The following is an 11,082-nucleotide window of genomic DNA, read 5'->3' as shown; positions in this document are numbered from 1 at the left end:
GAGGTGAGGGGGCGGGGCTCCGCGCGCGGGGCGGGGCGGCGCTCGGCATTGGCTGTGAGAGGCGGGTGAGGCCCGCGTGACGGCGCATGCGTGCGCGAGCTGCGGGGGCTGGGAGTGGGGAGCCGGCCGTGCCGCGCTGCCGGTTCGAGGCCATGATCCGAAACGGGCACGGGGAGGCAGGCGGCGCCGAGCGGCCGGGCCCAGGGGGCAGGCGTGTCGTGCGGGTGTGGTGCGACGGCTGGTGAGCGCGGTGGGGGGCGGGGGGCACGGGCGGGGCCGCGGTGACAGCTGTGGTCGCCTTCGCCGGGGTCGGGCGGCCGGCTGGCTAGTGCGGGGCGGGCGGCGCCTCGGCCGCGTAGGACGCCTGGAACCCGGCTCACCGCGTCGCCGCGGGCAGCGCGGCTGAGGGTTGCTGGAGTCTTTCTGCGGATCTCTACATGAGCGCCTTCCCCGGACGCTCTTTCTCTGTTTGCCTTTAAGCCGGAGACCCAGCCAGGCTGTCCCACCTGCCTAACTCGTGCACGATAGTGGCCAAAGTTGCGTGTCTAACCTTGATGACTTTAATCATTTCAGTGCCCTAGGAGCTCTTTTCCTCCGAAGGAGCCGTGCACCCAAAATGTCTTCCCAGAGTTCTCCTTGTCCGGCTCCCAGCTTGCCGGCACAAAACCAGGAAGGTTCTCCTAGGTATCTGGGCAAGCGTCAGCGCAGGCATTGCCCGATCTGTGTAAGACCCTAATGAAGCCCCCAGGCTCCTGGGTCCATCTGAGGAGGGCTACAGTGCCGAACTGTCCTCTTTTCTGGCAAGCCAGACAGCTGGAGTGGTGTTGAGATAGGTTTGAGGCCGTCAGCAGACAGGAGGAAAGTGAACCTCTAGTGATAAGTTGACGACTTGGATGCTTCCTCAGACCTTATTTGATGGAAGCAGAGAAAGAAAAACATCTGGCTAGCCCAGGGCTTCAGGGGCCAGCAAGTGGGGCTGCCATACTCCTGGGCCTGCACCTGAGTCACCTTGTGGAGGGGGCGTGGCTTCCTGTCCGTTGACTCTGACCTTGGCCCTGACCAGGCCTGGCCCCTGCCCCAGCAGGCCACAGCCACAGGCCACAGTGACTGGGATACAGCCTGGACCCAGGTCCACCCTGCATTCTGTGCCATGCACCCTCCTTCTGCCCAGCCTGTCCAGTGGGCACAAGGGCCTGCCAGGCTCCTGAATTTGGACTTCCCTCTTCCCTAAGCCCAGGACCAGAGCCCTGTGCCCCACAGGCTTGTCTGCTGGGGCCTGATGTGCTGGGGTGGGGCTAGCAGGTGGCGCTGAGTAGAATGGTTTTGTACACCTGGGTCACCTGGAGAAGCAGGGACAGCTCCAGCTACTCAGAGGGCAATACAAGGCTGGGAGGAAGCAGAGTGAGAATGAGGGCCCACCTCAGGGCCCACAGAGAAGTGGATGTCCCCTCCGCCACACATGGCAACCCGAGTGGAGCTGCTGTGGTACTGTGTGTGTGGCCTTCAGCTGAGAGTTCACTCTTAACCAGGCCTGGATTTGAGGATGAAAGCTCTAGTACCAGGTGATAGGGAGGTGGTTGTTGGCCCCAGAGAGCAAAGCTTCACTGAGTTTCCAGAGGCCTTGGGGAGCAGGCAGGATTTCTAAAGCCAGTGACTGCCCTTGTTCATTGGCTGGACTTTGTTTTGTGTTGGCCCCCGGGACTGTCTGGCTGTTTCACAGTAGTACAGAGCCCAGTCCACCCCTGAACTAACATTGCCTTCTATTACCTTTCAGAGGGACTGCCTGTGACAGTTTGTATTTGGGAAGGGGAGGGGCTGAGGACAGAGTGCTGTCCCAGGTGTGGGGAGCAGGGGCTGTTCTGTGCACTCACCAGCCCTCAGGTCTGCCAGGCCTTGTCCCCGGGCACAGCCATGCTCGCTCAGTCTGACCGTGAGCCCAGGGGCCAGTAATGTGGAGAGCTGAGCACCCCGCCCCTCTGAAAGCCCAGGCCCAACAGGACCCTGGGAGCAGTTCCCCATGGTGGCTTCCCAGAGGGCTTCCTAAGGACACTGCAGAGGAGCAAGACTGCACCCCCAACACTGGGATGATGGCCCTGCCCTCTCCACAGCTATGACATGGTACATTATGGCCACTCCAACCAGCTGCGCCAGGCACGGGCCATGGGTGACCACCTCATCGTGGGTGTACACACTGACGGTAAGCCGGGCTGCCAGGCCCACCCTCCTCCCCCACGCCTGTGACAGACGCCACAGGTCCCCTTGGTGGGTAGGGCCAGGCCCAGCCGTCCTCCCCAGAAGTGCAGCTCCACAGGCTCGCCCCAACCCCGGCCCAGGCCAAGCCATCCAGAGCTTTCCCGTCTTGCATCCTGTCGTGAGCTTGGGGGGCAGGGGTGGTCCAGTGGATCAGTCCAGGTATGCCGCCCACTTCCTACCCCCTTCCTGGTTCCCAGGGCCTTAGAGGACAGAGCACCCAGCCATCAAAAGGGAACCCCGGACCGTACCTGGAACTCTGGTTGGCTGGGGGTGAGGGGCGCGCAGTTACCCAGCAAGTGCATCCGCAGCGCCTGTACCGGCTCACAGAGGACGGAGCAGGGCTGCTCCTTGTGGTCCTGCCTCGTGAGCTGAGGGCCCGATGAGAGACAGCCTCCCACCGTGAGCCCTCATGTGGCCGCAGACCCTGCTCGATTCTGGGAGGGGACTTCTGAGGACGAGCCAGTGAGCCTGTGGCCAGCCTTCCAGTGGTCACCCACCTTGTTCTTTGCCCTCTTCTCTCTCCCTAGAGGAGATCGCCAAGCACAAGGGGCCCCCGGTGTTCACTCAGGAGGAAAGATACAAGATGGTGCAGGCCATCAAGTGGGTGGACGAGGTGGTGCCAGCAGCCCCCTATGTCACCACGCTGGAGACGCTGGACAAGTACAGCTGCGACTTCTGCGTCCACGGCAGTGAGTTGGCAGGGCAGAGCCCCCGGGGCAGGGGAATTGGGCAGCTCCAGACCTGACCATCAGAGGGGCATCTGGAGGTGCCGGCCTCTTCACACTTTGGGGAGCACAGAGCTTTTGAGGGTCTGAGGAAGCTCTGGGTCCTTCCCCAGAAAGGAGCGCATGCACACCAGGGCAGGCCTGGAGCCGGGGTATGGGCCTGGAGGTCTTCATGGCTTTGGGTTAAGATCCTTGTTCTCGTGTGCGTGTCACCCCTTAGATGATATCACGCTGACTGTAGATGGCCGGGATACCTACGAGGAAGTGAAGCAGGCTGGGAGGTACAGGTAAGCTCTACTTGCTGAGTGCCCCGCTTTTCGAGGAGCAGGGCTCCCAGGTCCCATCGAGCTCCTTCTGCCTGTGAGGGCAGCGTCCGGGCCGCAGCCTATTTCTCGTGGCCTGGACTGGAGCTGGGGGTGCCATACATCTGCATTGCCCAGTACGGTAGCCACTGGCCCCGGGCAGCTGCTAAGCAGGGGAAACGTGGGGTATGACTGGGGAGCTGGCTTTTGTTTGAGTCACTTTAATTGAAAAGGCCAGTGTGGCCAGCAGCTCGAATGGGGCAGTGAAGCCTGGGGTTCCCTTGGCAGGGAGTGTGTGATGAGGCACGACCTGGGCGTCAGTGGACAAAACAGGACCAGAGCCACCCTGTATGGCCTGCTCACCCCGACACTGCGAACTTGGGGCTTAGTGACAGCGTTCTGTCCAGTCATTTCCTTTGGTTGATAAAATCTCAGTGGTCCCTCCACTCTCCTGGTCTTGGTTTTCTGTTGTGGCTGAGAGTGGCGAGGAGACGCCCGGGTCTGTGCACAGCATGGCTGGGGGCTGGACCACGGTAGACTCAGCCACAAGCAGAGTTGCCCTTAGGTGGGGCAACTTAGGTGCCCATAGGAGGTGCAGCCTTGCAGGTGTATCCCAGGATGAGAGCCCCACCCCCAACTCTTTTCCCAGAGAATGCAAGCGCACCCAGGGGGTGTCCACCACAGACCTCGTTGGCCGCATGCTGCTTGTGACCAAGGCCCATCACAGCAGCCAGGTGAGTCTTGGGGCCAGAGCGGAATCCCCGAGGTCCCAGAGCTGGGAGGGAGGGATCGCCTACCCCACCCTTGCCCCTCAGTGGGCACTAGGACAGCAAGCTTCGGTGTCCTGGGGTTGGTTGCGTCTGGAGGGCAAGGCCCCTCAACCCCCTGCCCTTCCGTGCAGGAGATGTCCTCCGAGTACCGGGAGTACGCAGACAGCTTTGGCAAGGTGAGTGTCACCTGTGCTGTCTGGGCCGCTGCCCAACCCCCAGGCCACCCCTGGGGAAAGGCTGGCCTGGAGCCTTGCCCTCTACCCTGCTCCCTGCTTTCTGGACACTGACCGGGTACTGACCGCCGGTCTTGCTGGGTGGCCGGTCCCAGCAGCCACTGCATGGAGGAAAAGTGAGGACTGCCCGCGTACGAGGGGTCTCTAACCAGGTGACCTGGTCCTCTCTCCCTCTGTAGCTCTCTCACCCGACACCCTCCAGGGAGACACTTTCCTCAGGAGGCTCCTCCCAGGTGACCAGACGGTGGCCTCAGGGTGCCAGGTCCCCACGAGGGCCATGTCCACTGGCCTCTTCCTAGCGGGTTCGTTGCCAGGCCAAGGTGGTGTTGGCTGCAGCGCCTGCTTGGCCATGGGACAGAAACCCAGTCCCACCGGCCATAGCGGCCCCGCCCAGCCTGCTTGTGGTGTGAACCAGGCACCTGCCAGCCAGCCCTCGGCATCCCTGCCTGAGATGTCTGCCTGGAAACAACAGCAGAGCGACAAGCGAGTGGCAGGCTGTGGCTAGGGGTTTGGAGTCCCGGCCTATAGCCCCCATGCCTGCCCCCGCCATCTCACACCTGTGCCGCCCAGAGCAGACTGACAGGCGGATGCGGGCAGGCCCAAGGATGGGCACAGGCAAGGGACGTGCCTGCGAGGCCTCTGTCGCTGACCAGGTTGTTCTCGGCTTACAGTGTCCTGGGGGGCGGAACCCTTGGACGGGGGTGTCCCAGTTTTTACAGACATCCCGGAAGATCATCCAGTTTGCTTCGGGGAAGGAGCCCCAGCCGGGGGAGACGGTCATCTACGTGGCTGGTGCTTTTGACCTGTTCCGTATCCTCTGGGACTGGGTCGGGGGTTGTCCCTGCCCCAGGCCTTTTCTGTGCATTTCCACATCTGCCCCAGCGGGCTGTGGGGGCTGGAGGGGCCTCCCTGACTCTCGAAGGCCCAGGATTGCGGTGGGGAGCAGGGGCGCCACTGTCAGCATGGAGAGGCACGAGCAGGTGGGTGGGAAGGTACCTGTCTGAGCCCCTGCTTCTGTGGGCGGCCGCTCCTCGTTGGTTCCTCAGTCTTTAACCTGGGCGCAGACATCGGGCACGTGGACTTCCTGGAGAAGGTACATGGCCTGGCGGAGAGGCCCTACATCATCGCCGGCTTGCACTTTGACCAGGTCTCACCCCGGGCAGCCGGTAGCGTGGGGGCTCTGGAGGGGCTCCTAGGGTTGGGGTTGGGCACAGGCGAGGTAGAGGTGGCAAGCTTGGGCCTCTTCCCAGGGAGAAGCCCAGGAGAGCCTCCCATCGAGGGCTTCCCCACACTGGCAGACGCCCCACGAGGGATTGTTGGGAGGGAGCACGGCCTCACTCCCACCCCAGCCCACCCCTGAGGTCACCAGCTGACCCAACCTTGTTTTGGCTCTAGGAGGTCAACCACTACAAGGGGAAGAACTACCCCATCATGAACCTGCATGAGCGGACCCTGAGCGTGCTGGCCTGCAGGGTGAGTGCAGGCGGGCAGGTGGCAGGCCCAGTGGCGCCTCCTTCCAAGGCTGGAGCTGCTTCTCCGCAGGACCCTCCCCGGGGTACAGGAGTCTGGGGCTTCACCATGCTGCCTCTCAGCCCCTACCCCGCAGCCTGGTGAGGCCCATCTAACCAGCTGTGCTCCCTTTCCGCCCAGTATGTGTCCGAAGTGGTGATTGGGGCCCCGTACTCGGTCACAGCAGAGCTCCTGGATCACTTCAAGGTGAGGACGGGGCTCCTGGCGGGCGGCTTCCAGGGAGGGTCTTGACTGAGTGGCGCCAGGCCAGCTCTCTGAGCCCAGGCTGCTTCCCTGGAGAGGGCCTTCTGGGGGCAGGGGACCATGGGTGGAGATGCTGGGAGGGCGCCCTGACCCCCGCCTCCTCCCCAGGTGGACCTGGTGTGTCATGGGAAGACAGAAATCATGCCTGACAAGGATGGCTCCGACCCATATGAGGTGGGTCATGCTGGGCCCTCGACAGACATGAGATGGCCACTGTCTGATGCTTCCCAGCCACCTAACGCCCCCGCACCTCATCATGCCTGTCTGGGAAATGGGCGGGATGACAGCTGCCACGCTGATGGCCTCACGGCTTAAGGAGGCAGGTTGCTAACGGGTGGGAATAACTGCCCCCACCATAGTGGGGTGGGAACTCTCTGAACCAGGGCAGCAGGGCAGTCTTCTTGGGGTCCAAAGGAGGGCTCTCACCTCCTCCTCCTCCTGGCCTCCAGGAGCCCAAAAGAAGGGGTATTTTCTGTCAGATCGACAGTGGGAATGACCTCACCACGGATCTCATTGTCCAGCGCATCATCAAGAACAGGTGAGTCTCAGCCAGGCTGCTGGGGGCACGGGAAGCCGCTGAGGCTTGGGTATGGGTGCACCACTCACCCCCACCTGGCCCCCAGGCTGGAGTACGAGGCCCGGAACCAGAAGAAGGAGGCCAAGGAGCTGGCCTTCCTGGAGGCCATGAGACAGCAGGAGGCGCGGCCTGAGAGGGAGAGCGACTGTGACTTCTGACCAGAGGGGAGAGGTCGCCAAGGGCCCTCCGAGTGCTGGCCCTGTCCCAGCCCTGCCTCGAGAGCTTGGCTCGGTTTTTAACAAAGCTGCGGTGCCCTCCTTTCCAACCACCTGGCCGTGGAAGGGCTGGTGTGGAGGACACTGCCTTTCACCCTGCCCGTGAGGTGTCCGTCTTGCAGCAGGCCCTCCTGCCCTTCCTGCCGAGCTGCACAGTGAGGGGATCCAGCACAGTGGAGCAGCCCAACAGGCAGGATGAGCAGGGGGCACCTTCAACAGAGGGGTGCCACCCTGCGTGCCCGGAAAGGCCCAGTTTCCATCCTTTCGGCTCCGCTGCTGCTCTCCATTCTGCCCCCAGGAAGCTCCTGCAGACCCTGGATGCCCCCCACCACCCAGCTCGAGGCCGTGGCCTTCCTTGCCCACCCGGCCTCCGTGGGAGCCAGCGTCAGGGAGCAGTGACCCAGGGCCCCGCCCCCTTTCCTCCTCAGAGTGCAGACCATGCCACCTCCCACATGAGCGGCCTCTGCCCTGCAGTGTGTCCCTGGCGCCCCGGGGCCTGTCGCCCGGACGCTGCACCCCCTGCTTCCCGGGCCAGCCTCCCCACAGACTGTTCTCGGTTTTGTACCTGACCAGCTGGTGTGCAACCGAATAAACCTGCTAGGAGGTGCTCTGCCCCAGGCTCTCAACCCTGCAGGGCAGGACCAGGAAACCCACCACCTTGGCCGTGCTCCCCGTTGCCCACCCAGCAAGGAGGGGGCCAGCAGGCAGCATGATGGCAGCAAGGAACCCCCCCAGATCTGGGCCCCCAGACACCTCCAGCTGCCTCCCACGTGGCAGGCAACAAAAAAAGGGGAGAGAGGCAAGGACCAACAGAGTACCTTTGGCCCCAGGGTCTGTCATGGGGAAAATGAGAGGCTGACACCCCGCGGCCCACATAGAGCTACCTGATCCAGGAAGGAATTAGGGGCTGCTCCCTGGCCCAATCCACAGAATCTCAGGGTCTTCTGCACCCAAGTCAGGGTACACTTGGAGTAGTGCAGTGGCTGCAGGGTGCTGACCCCGGTCACCTCTTGATGGGGTTGGGGGGGGAACAGTGGCAGTGGTTTATGGCTCTGTGGTGTTCAAGAGTGAGGACTGTGATGTTTTCTCAGTCCTCTGCCAGTGTCCTCCAGAATGGCCTCTGCCCTGCGCTGCTGAGCCAGATGGGGCTGGAGTACCCTGTGGCCCGGCCCCATGGGAGCCCCTGGCCAGCGGTCACTCCTTCTGGAAGGTGGGCCTGTCCTTTCTTTTGGTCCTTCAGGTCCAGCCTAGAACCCGTGCAGGAAGCTGCTGTGGGGGACTACGGTGCACACACCCTGGCCGGGCAGCTGCTGCCTTGCTTCCTTTGTTCCCTCCTCGAGTAGGGGGAGCTCACTAAGCTGTGAGAGGCACAGGGCCCTCCCTGCACCCCCACCCCACCTGGGCCCCCAATTTCAGGAGCCCAGTGATGCCAGACTTTCCCACGCTCAGATCCCTGGGCGGCAGGGATCAGCCAGTCCCCTGTAGACTGATGTAAGTGTGGGACACAGGAGAGGCCAGAGGGTTCCTCTTGAGACTGGAGTCAGCCCTAGGCCTGCTGAGAACCCCCTGCTGGGTGGCACCGCAAGGTGAGGACTGGGGAACAGTCCACAGCAGCAGTCGGGAAGCCCCAGGTGAGCCACGCACGGTTGGAGGAGACTCAGGGCCTGGGGGTCCAGGAGGTGGGCTCCTCCAGAGACTGGTCCACCAGGTGCAGCAGGATTGCGGGTCCCACCCCCAGCCTAAGTGGAGGGCCGGTAGGTCCAGCTGGCAAGGCCCCATGGGGGTGGGGGACACCACTGAGACAGGCTGCAGACCTCTGGGACCAGGGCTCAGGCCAAGGACTCAAGTCAACTTCATTGGGGGTGGGGAGGGCAAATCAACCTGCTAAGATGCCCACAAGTGAATTAGGGAATTAGCCTGAGTGTGAGGTGGGGGGAGGCTGGCACAAGGCAGCTGTGCTCAGGAGCTTTGGCCCTACACAGCCCCTCCCTCTTCAAGGTGGGGCAGCACCCATTGCTTTGGGGATATCTGCTTCCCTGTGGGTCTAGGGACGGCTGAACAAAGAGTTCCCAGGCCTGGGAGGAGCCAGCTGCCTGACGTCAGATTCAGGACTCAGCTGCAGTGGCGCCCAGCTTTGTCATCCCCCTGGTGCAGCCCCTCCTGGTCCTGGAGCTGCACATCTGGCTGCTTCCCCACTCCTGCTGGGCCCAGCCTATTCATTCACTTGGCACAAGTATTGTCCTGTGCTGTGTACTTTGAGGAATTTTGGGGGGCTCCAAGAAGAGTGACCCCAGAGCTGCCCCTCTGGTAAGGGAGATCTTTGGTCTCAAGAAACCTAGGATTTGAGGCAGGAGGGCCTCCCGGTGTGGAGTGTTCAGGGGAAGCTTTTGTAAGGCAGGACATTTGAGCTGGCCTAATAGACTTGATGGCTAGTGGGCGACCCAGGCACCACCTCCTGGGAGGATCCAGGAGCTGCGTGGACAAAGGCAGGGAGGTGTCGGGTAGGGGCTGGAGGTGGGGGACATGGAGAGCAGCCTTGCAGAGCCAGATGTGGGGCTCCAGAAGATGTCTGGGGCCGATACAGCTGGAGGCCCAGCAGCACTTTGCCAACAGTGGGGCTTGGGAGCTCCTCTGCAGGTGTTTCCGTGAAGCCTGTTGGCCTAAGGGCCCTAGTTGCTGTCTGTGCTCCTAGGTGGCCAGAGTCCGGTTTGGAGATTCACAGGTACTTGCCCACTCCGTCTGCTGGGCCACCGGCCCCCCCAGAGGCTGCGAGTCTCATTTATTCATTAAGCCATTTACTATGGGGATGGGTGGGCGGTACTGGGTGCCATCTGGTGCCAGGGCAAGGGCAGGCCCCAGGGTGTGCCCGCGGGAGCCAGGCCAGGTCCACGTTCCGGGATCGGGGTTCACGTGCTAAGATAGTCCGCGGCGCGGAGTGACAGGAAGACGTCGGCCTTGCACTGGAACATGGCTCGGCCGTCGGGGAGCCGCTCGCAGCTCTGCAGGTTCCGGGTAACGTCCTCGACGCACACGGCCTGGGGGCGGGGGGAGGATGAGGGGGCGTCCGCACCCCTCCAGCGCCCCGCACCCTCCAGCGCCCAGTACTCACAAGGCTCCGCAGGCTGGGGCGCAGCTCCGGGAAAGGCGCCAGCCCGTCCCGGGGGTCCCGTGCCCACGGGGGGGCTCGGAGCGCCGCGCGTACGGCGACCTGCGGAAGCCGGACAACAGCCCCGCGGCGCAACCCACGGAGTAGTAGGCCGGCCCCGCCGCCTGCTTGTACCACGCGAGGCCGGGGGGCGCCAGCAGCAGGCACAGCGCCAAGGCGGCGGCCACCACTATCGCAAGCCCGGCCATGGGGACGCGGGCGGCGGCGGGCGGCGGGGCGCGAAACAGCAGCACCGGCGCCTTATATCTGCGGCTGGGCGGGGCGAGGTGCGAGGGCGGACGCCGGGACGCAGGGGCCTCCGCATCCCAGAGGGAGAAGCCCCATGGGGTCAGCGCCTATTGGGCACAGGGGCGCGCTGGAGGAACAGATGGTCGAGAGCTTGGTGGAGACGCCCCCTTCTCCCCCACCCCGGCCCACCTCCCCGTTTCTGACCCTGCCTGCTCTTACTGGGAGGCGGCCCCCAGGCCACTCCCACCAACCTTGGTCCCTCCTGGGTCTGGCCTCAGTGGGAGCGGGGGCAGCAGTGCTGCACTGAACCCTAAACCAGTCCGATGGCGCCCCAGCCCCAGTCACCCCCGGAGGTCCCCAGCACTCATGAGGCTGGAAAGAGAGCCACTGGCTGCACTGTGCCCAGGGGACAAACGAGCAGTTCCCACCCTAAAGGGGAACTGACCAGAGGACAAGGGCTTCTTGAGGAGGCACGGAAGTCTGGGAGGGCCTGGGGCCAGAAGTCAGTTTCAACAACTGGTCTGGTCCTCAGAGCTGATGGCAGAACAGGCAGAATGGCTCCCAGGAGAGATGAGGGGAAGCCAGGGGAGAGCATTTGCAAAGGCAGGTGCTGTGATCCTGTGCCACCATGGCGGAGACAGAGCTGAGGATCCCATAACCTGAGAGGACCTGGTGTGGCCCCTGAGCTTCCCGGGAGAGGGCAGATGGCTGGACTCTGGGTGTGTGCAGGGCCTGGCAGGCAGCTGTGTGTCCAGCTCAAGGGGACCAAGCAGGCCCTGGGAGGACTGGGCTGGAACCCAGGAAAGAGTGGAGAGGAGCCCACCCGGCAGGGAAGGGGCA

General features: G+C 63.4%; 2 protein-coding genes across 5 annotated transcripts; one reads left to right on the top strand and one right to left on the bottom strand.

The window, feature by feature from the left end:
- Positions 1 to 114: 114 nt before the first annotated feature.
- Positions 115 to 7,449, top strand: PCYT2 (phosphate cytidylyltransferase 2, ethanolamine). Of its 4 annotated transcripts, none has more exons than XM_082860419.1 (14): positions 115 to 241; positions 2,109 to 2,197; positions 2,781 to 2,942; positions 3,199 to 3,265; positions 3,930 to 4,014; positions 4,182 to 4,226; positions 4,463 to 4,516; positions 4,955 to 5,093; positions 5,348 to 5,430; positions 5,679 to 5,756; positions 5,934 to 5,999; positions 6,165 to 6,230; positions 6,536 to 6,594; positions 6,680 to 7,449. In XM_082860419.1, exons 1-14 carry the CDS (start codon positions 153 to 155, stop codon positions 6,789 to 6,791), a joined length of 1,194 nt encoding a protein of 397 aa, XP_082716545.1. In that variant the 5' UTR covers positions 115 to 152; the 3' UTR covers positions 6,792 to 7,449. The 4 variants fall into 4 exon arrangements, with proteins under 4 accessions (XP_082716545.1, XP_082716544.1, XP_082716547.1 ...); XM_082860418.1 differs by having other exon boundaries at positions 6,506 to 6,594; XM_082860421.1 differs by lacking the exon at positions 4,463 to 4,516 and having other exon boundaries at positions 4,994 to 5,093; positions 6,506 to 6,594.
- Positions 7,450 to 9,754: 2,305 nt separating this feature from the next.
- On the bottom strand, positions 9,755 to 10,202 carry NPB (neuropeptide B; the record flags this gene model as incomplete). Its single annotated transcript, XM_082860442.1, is given in 3 exon segments — positions 9,755 to 9,883; positions 9,958 to 10,002; positions 10,005 to 10,202. Coding segments are annotated over 3 exon segments (372 nt in total).
- Positions 10,203 to 11,082: the final 880 nt, after the last annotated feature.

This window comes from Leucopleurus acutus (genome assembly GCF_964270905.1).
Source record: "Leucopleurus acutus genome assembly, chromosome: 19".
NCBI classification, from domain to species: Eukaryota; Metazoa; Chordata; class Mammalia; order Artiodactyla; family Delphinidae; genus Leucopleurus; species Leucopleurus acutus.
This window is presented reverse-complemented; position numbering and strand designations above follow the sequence as displayed.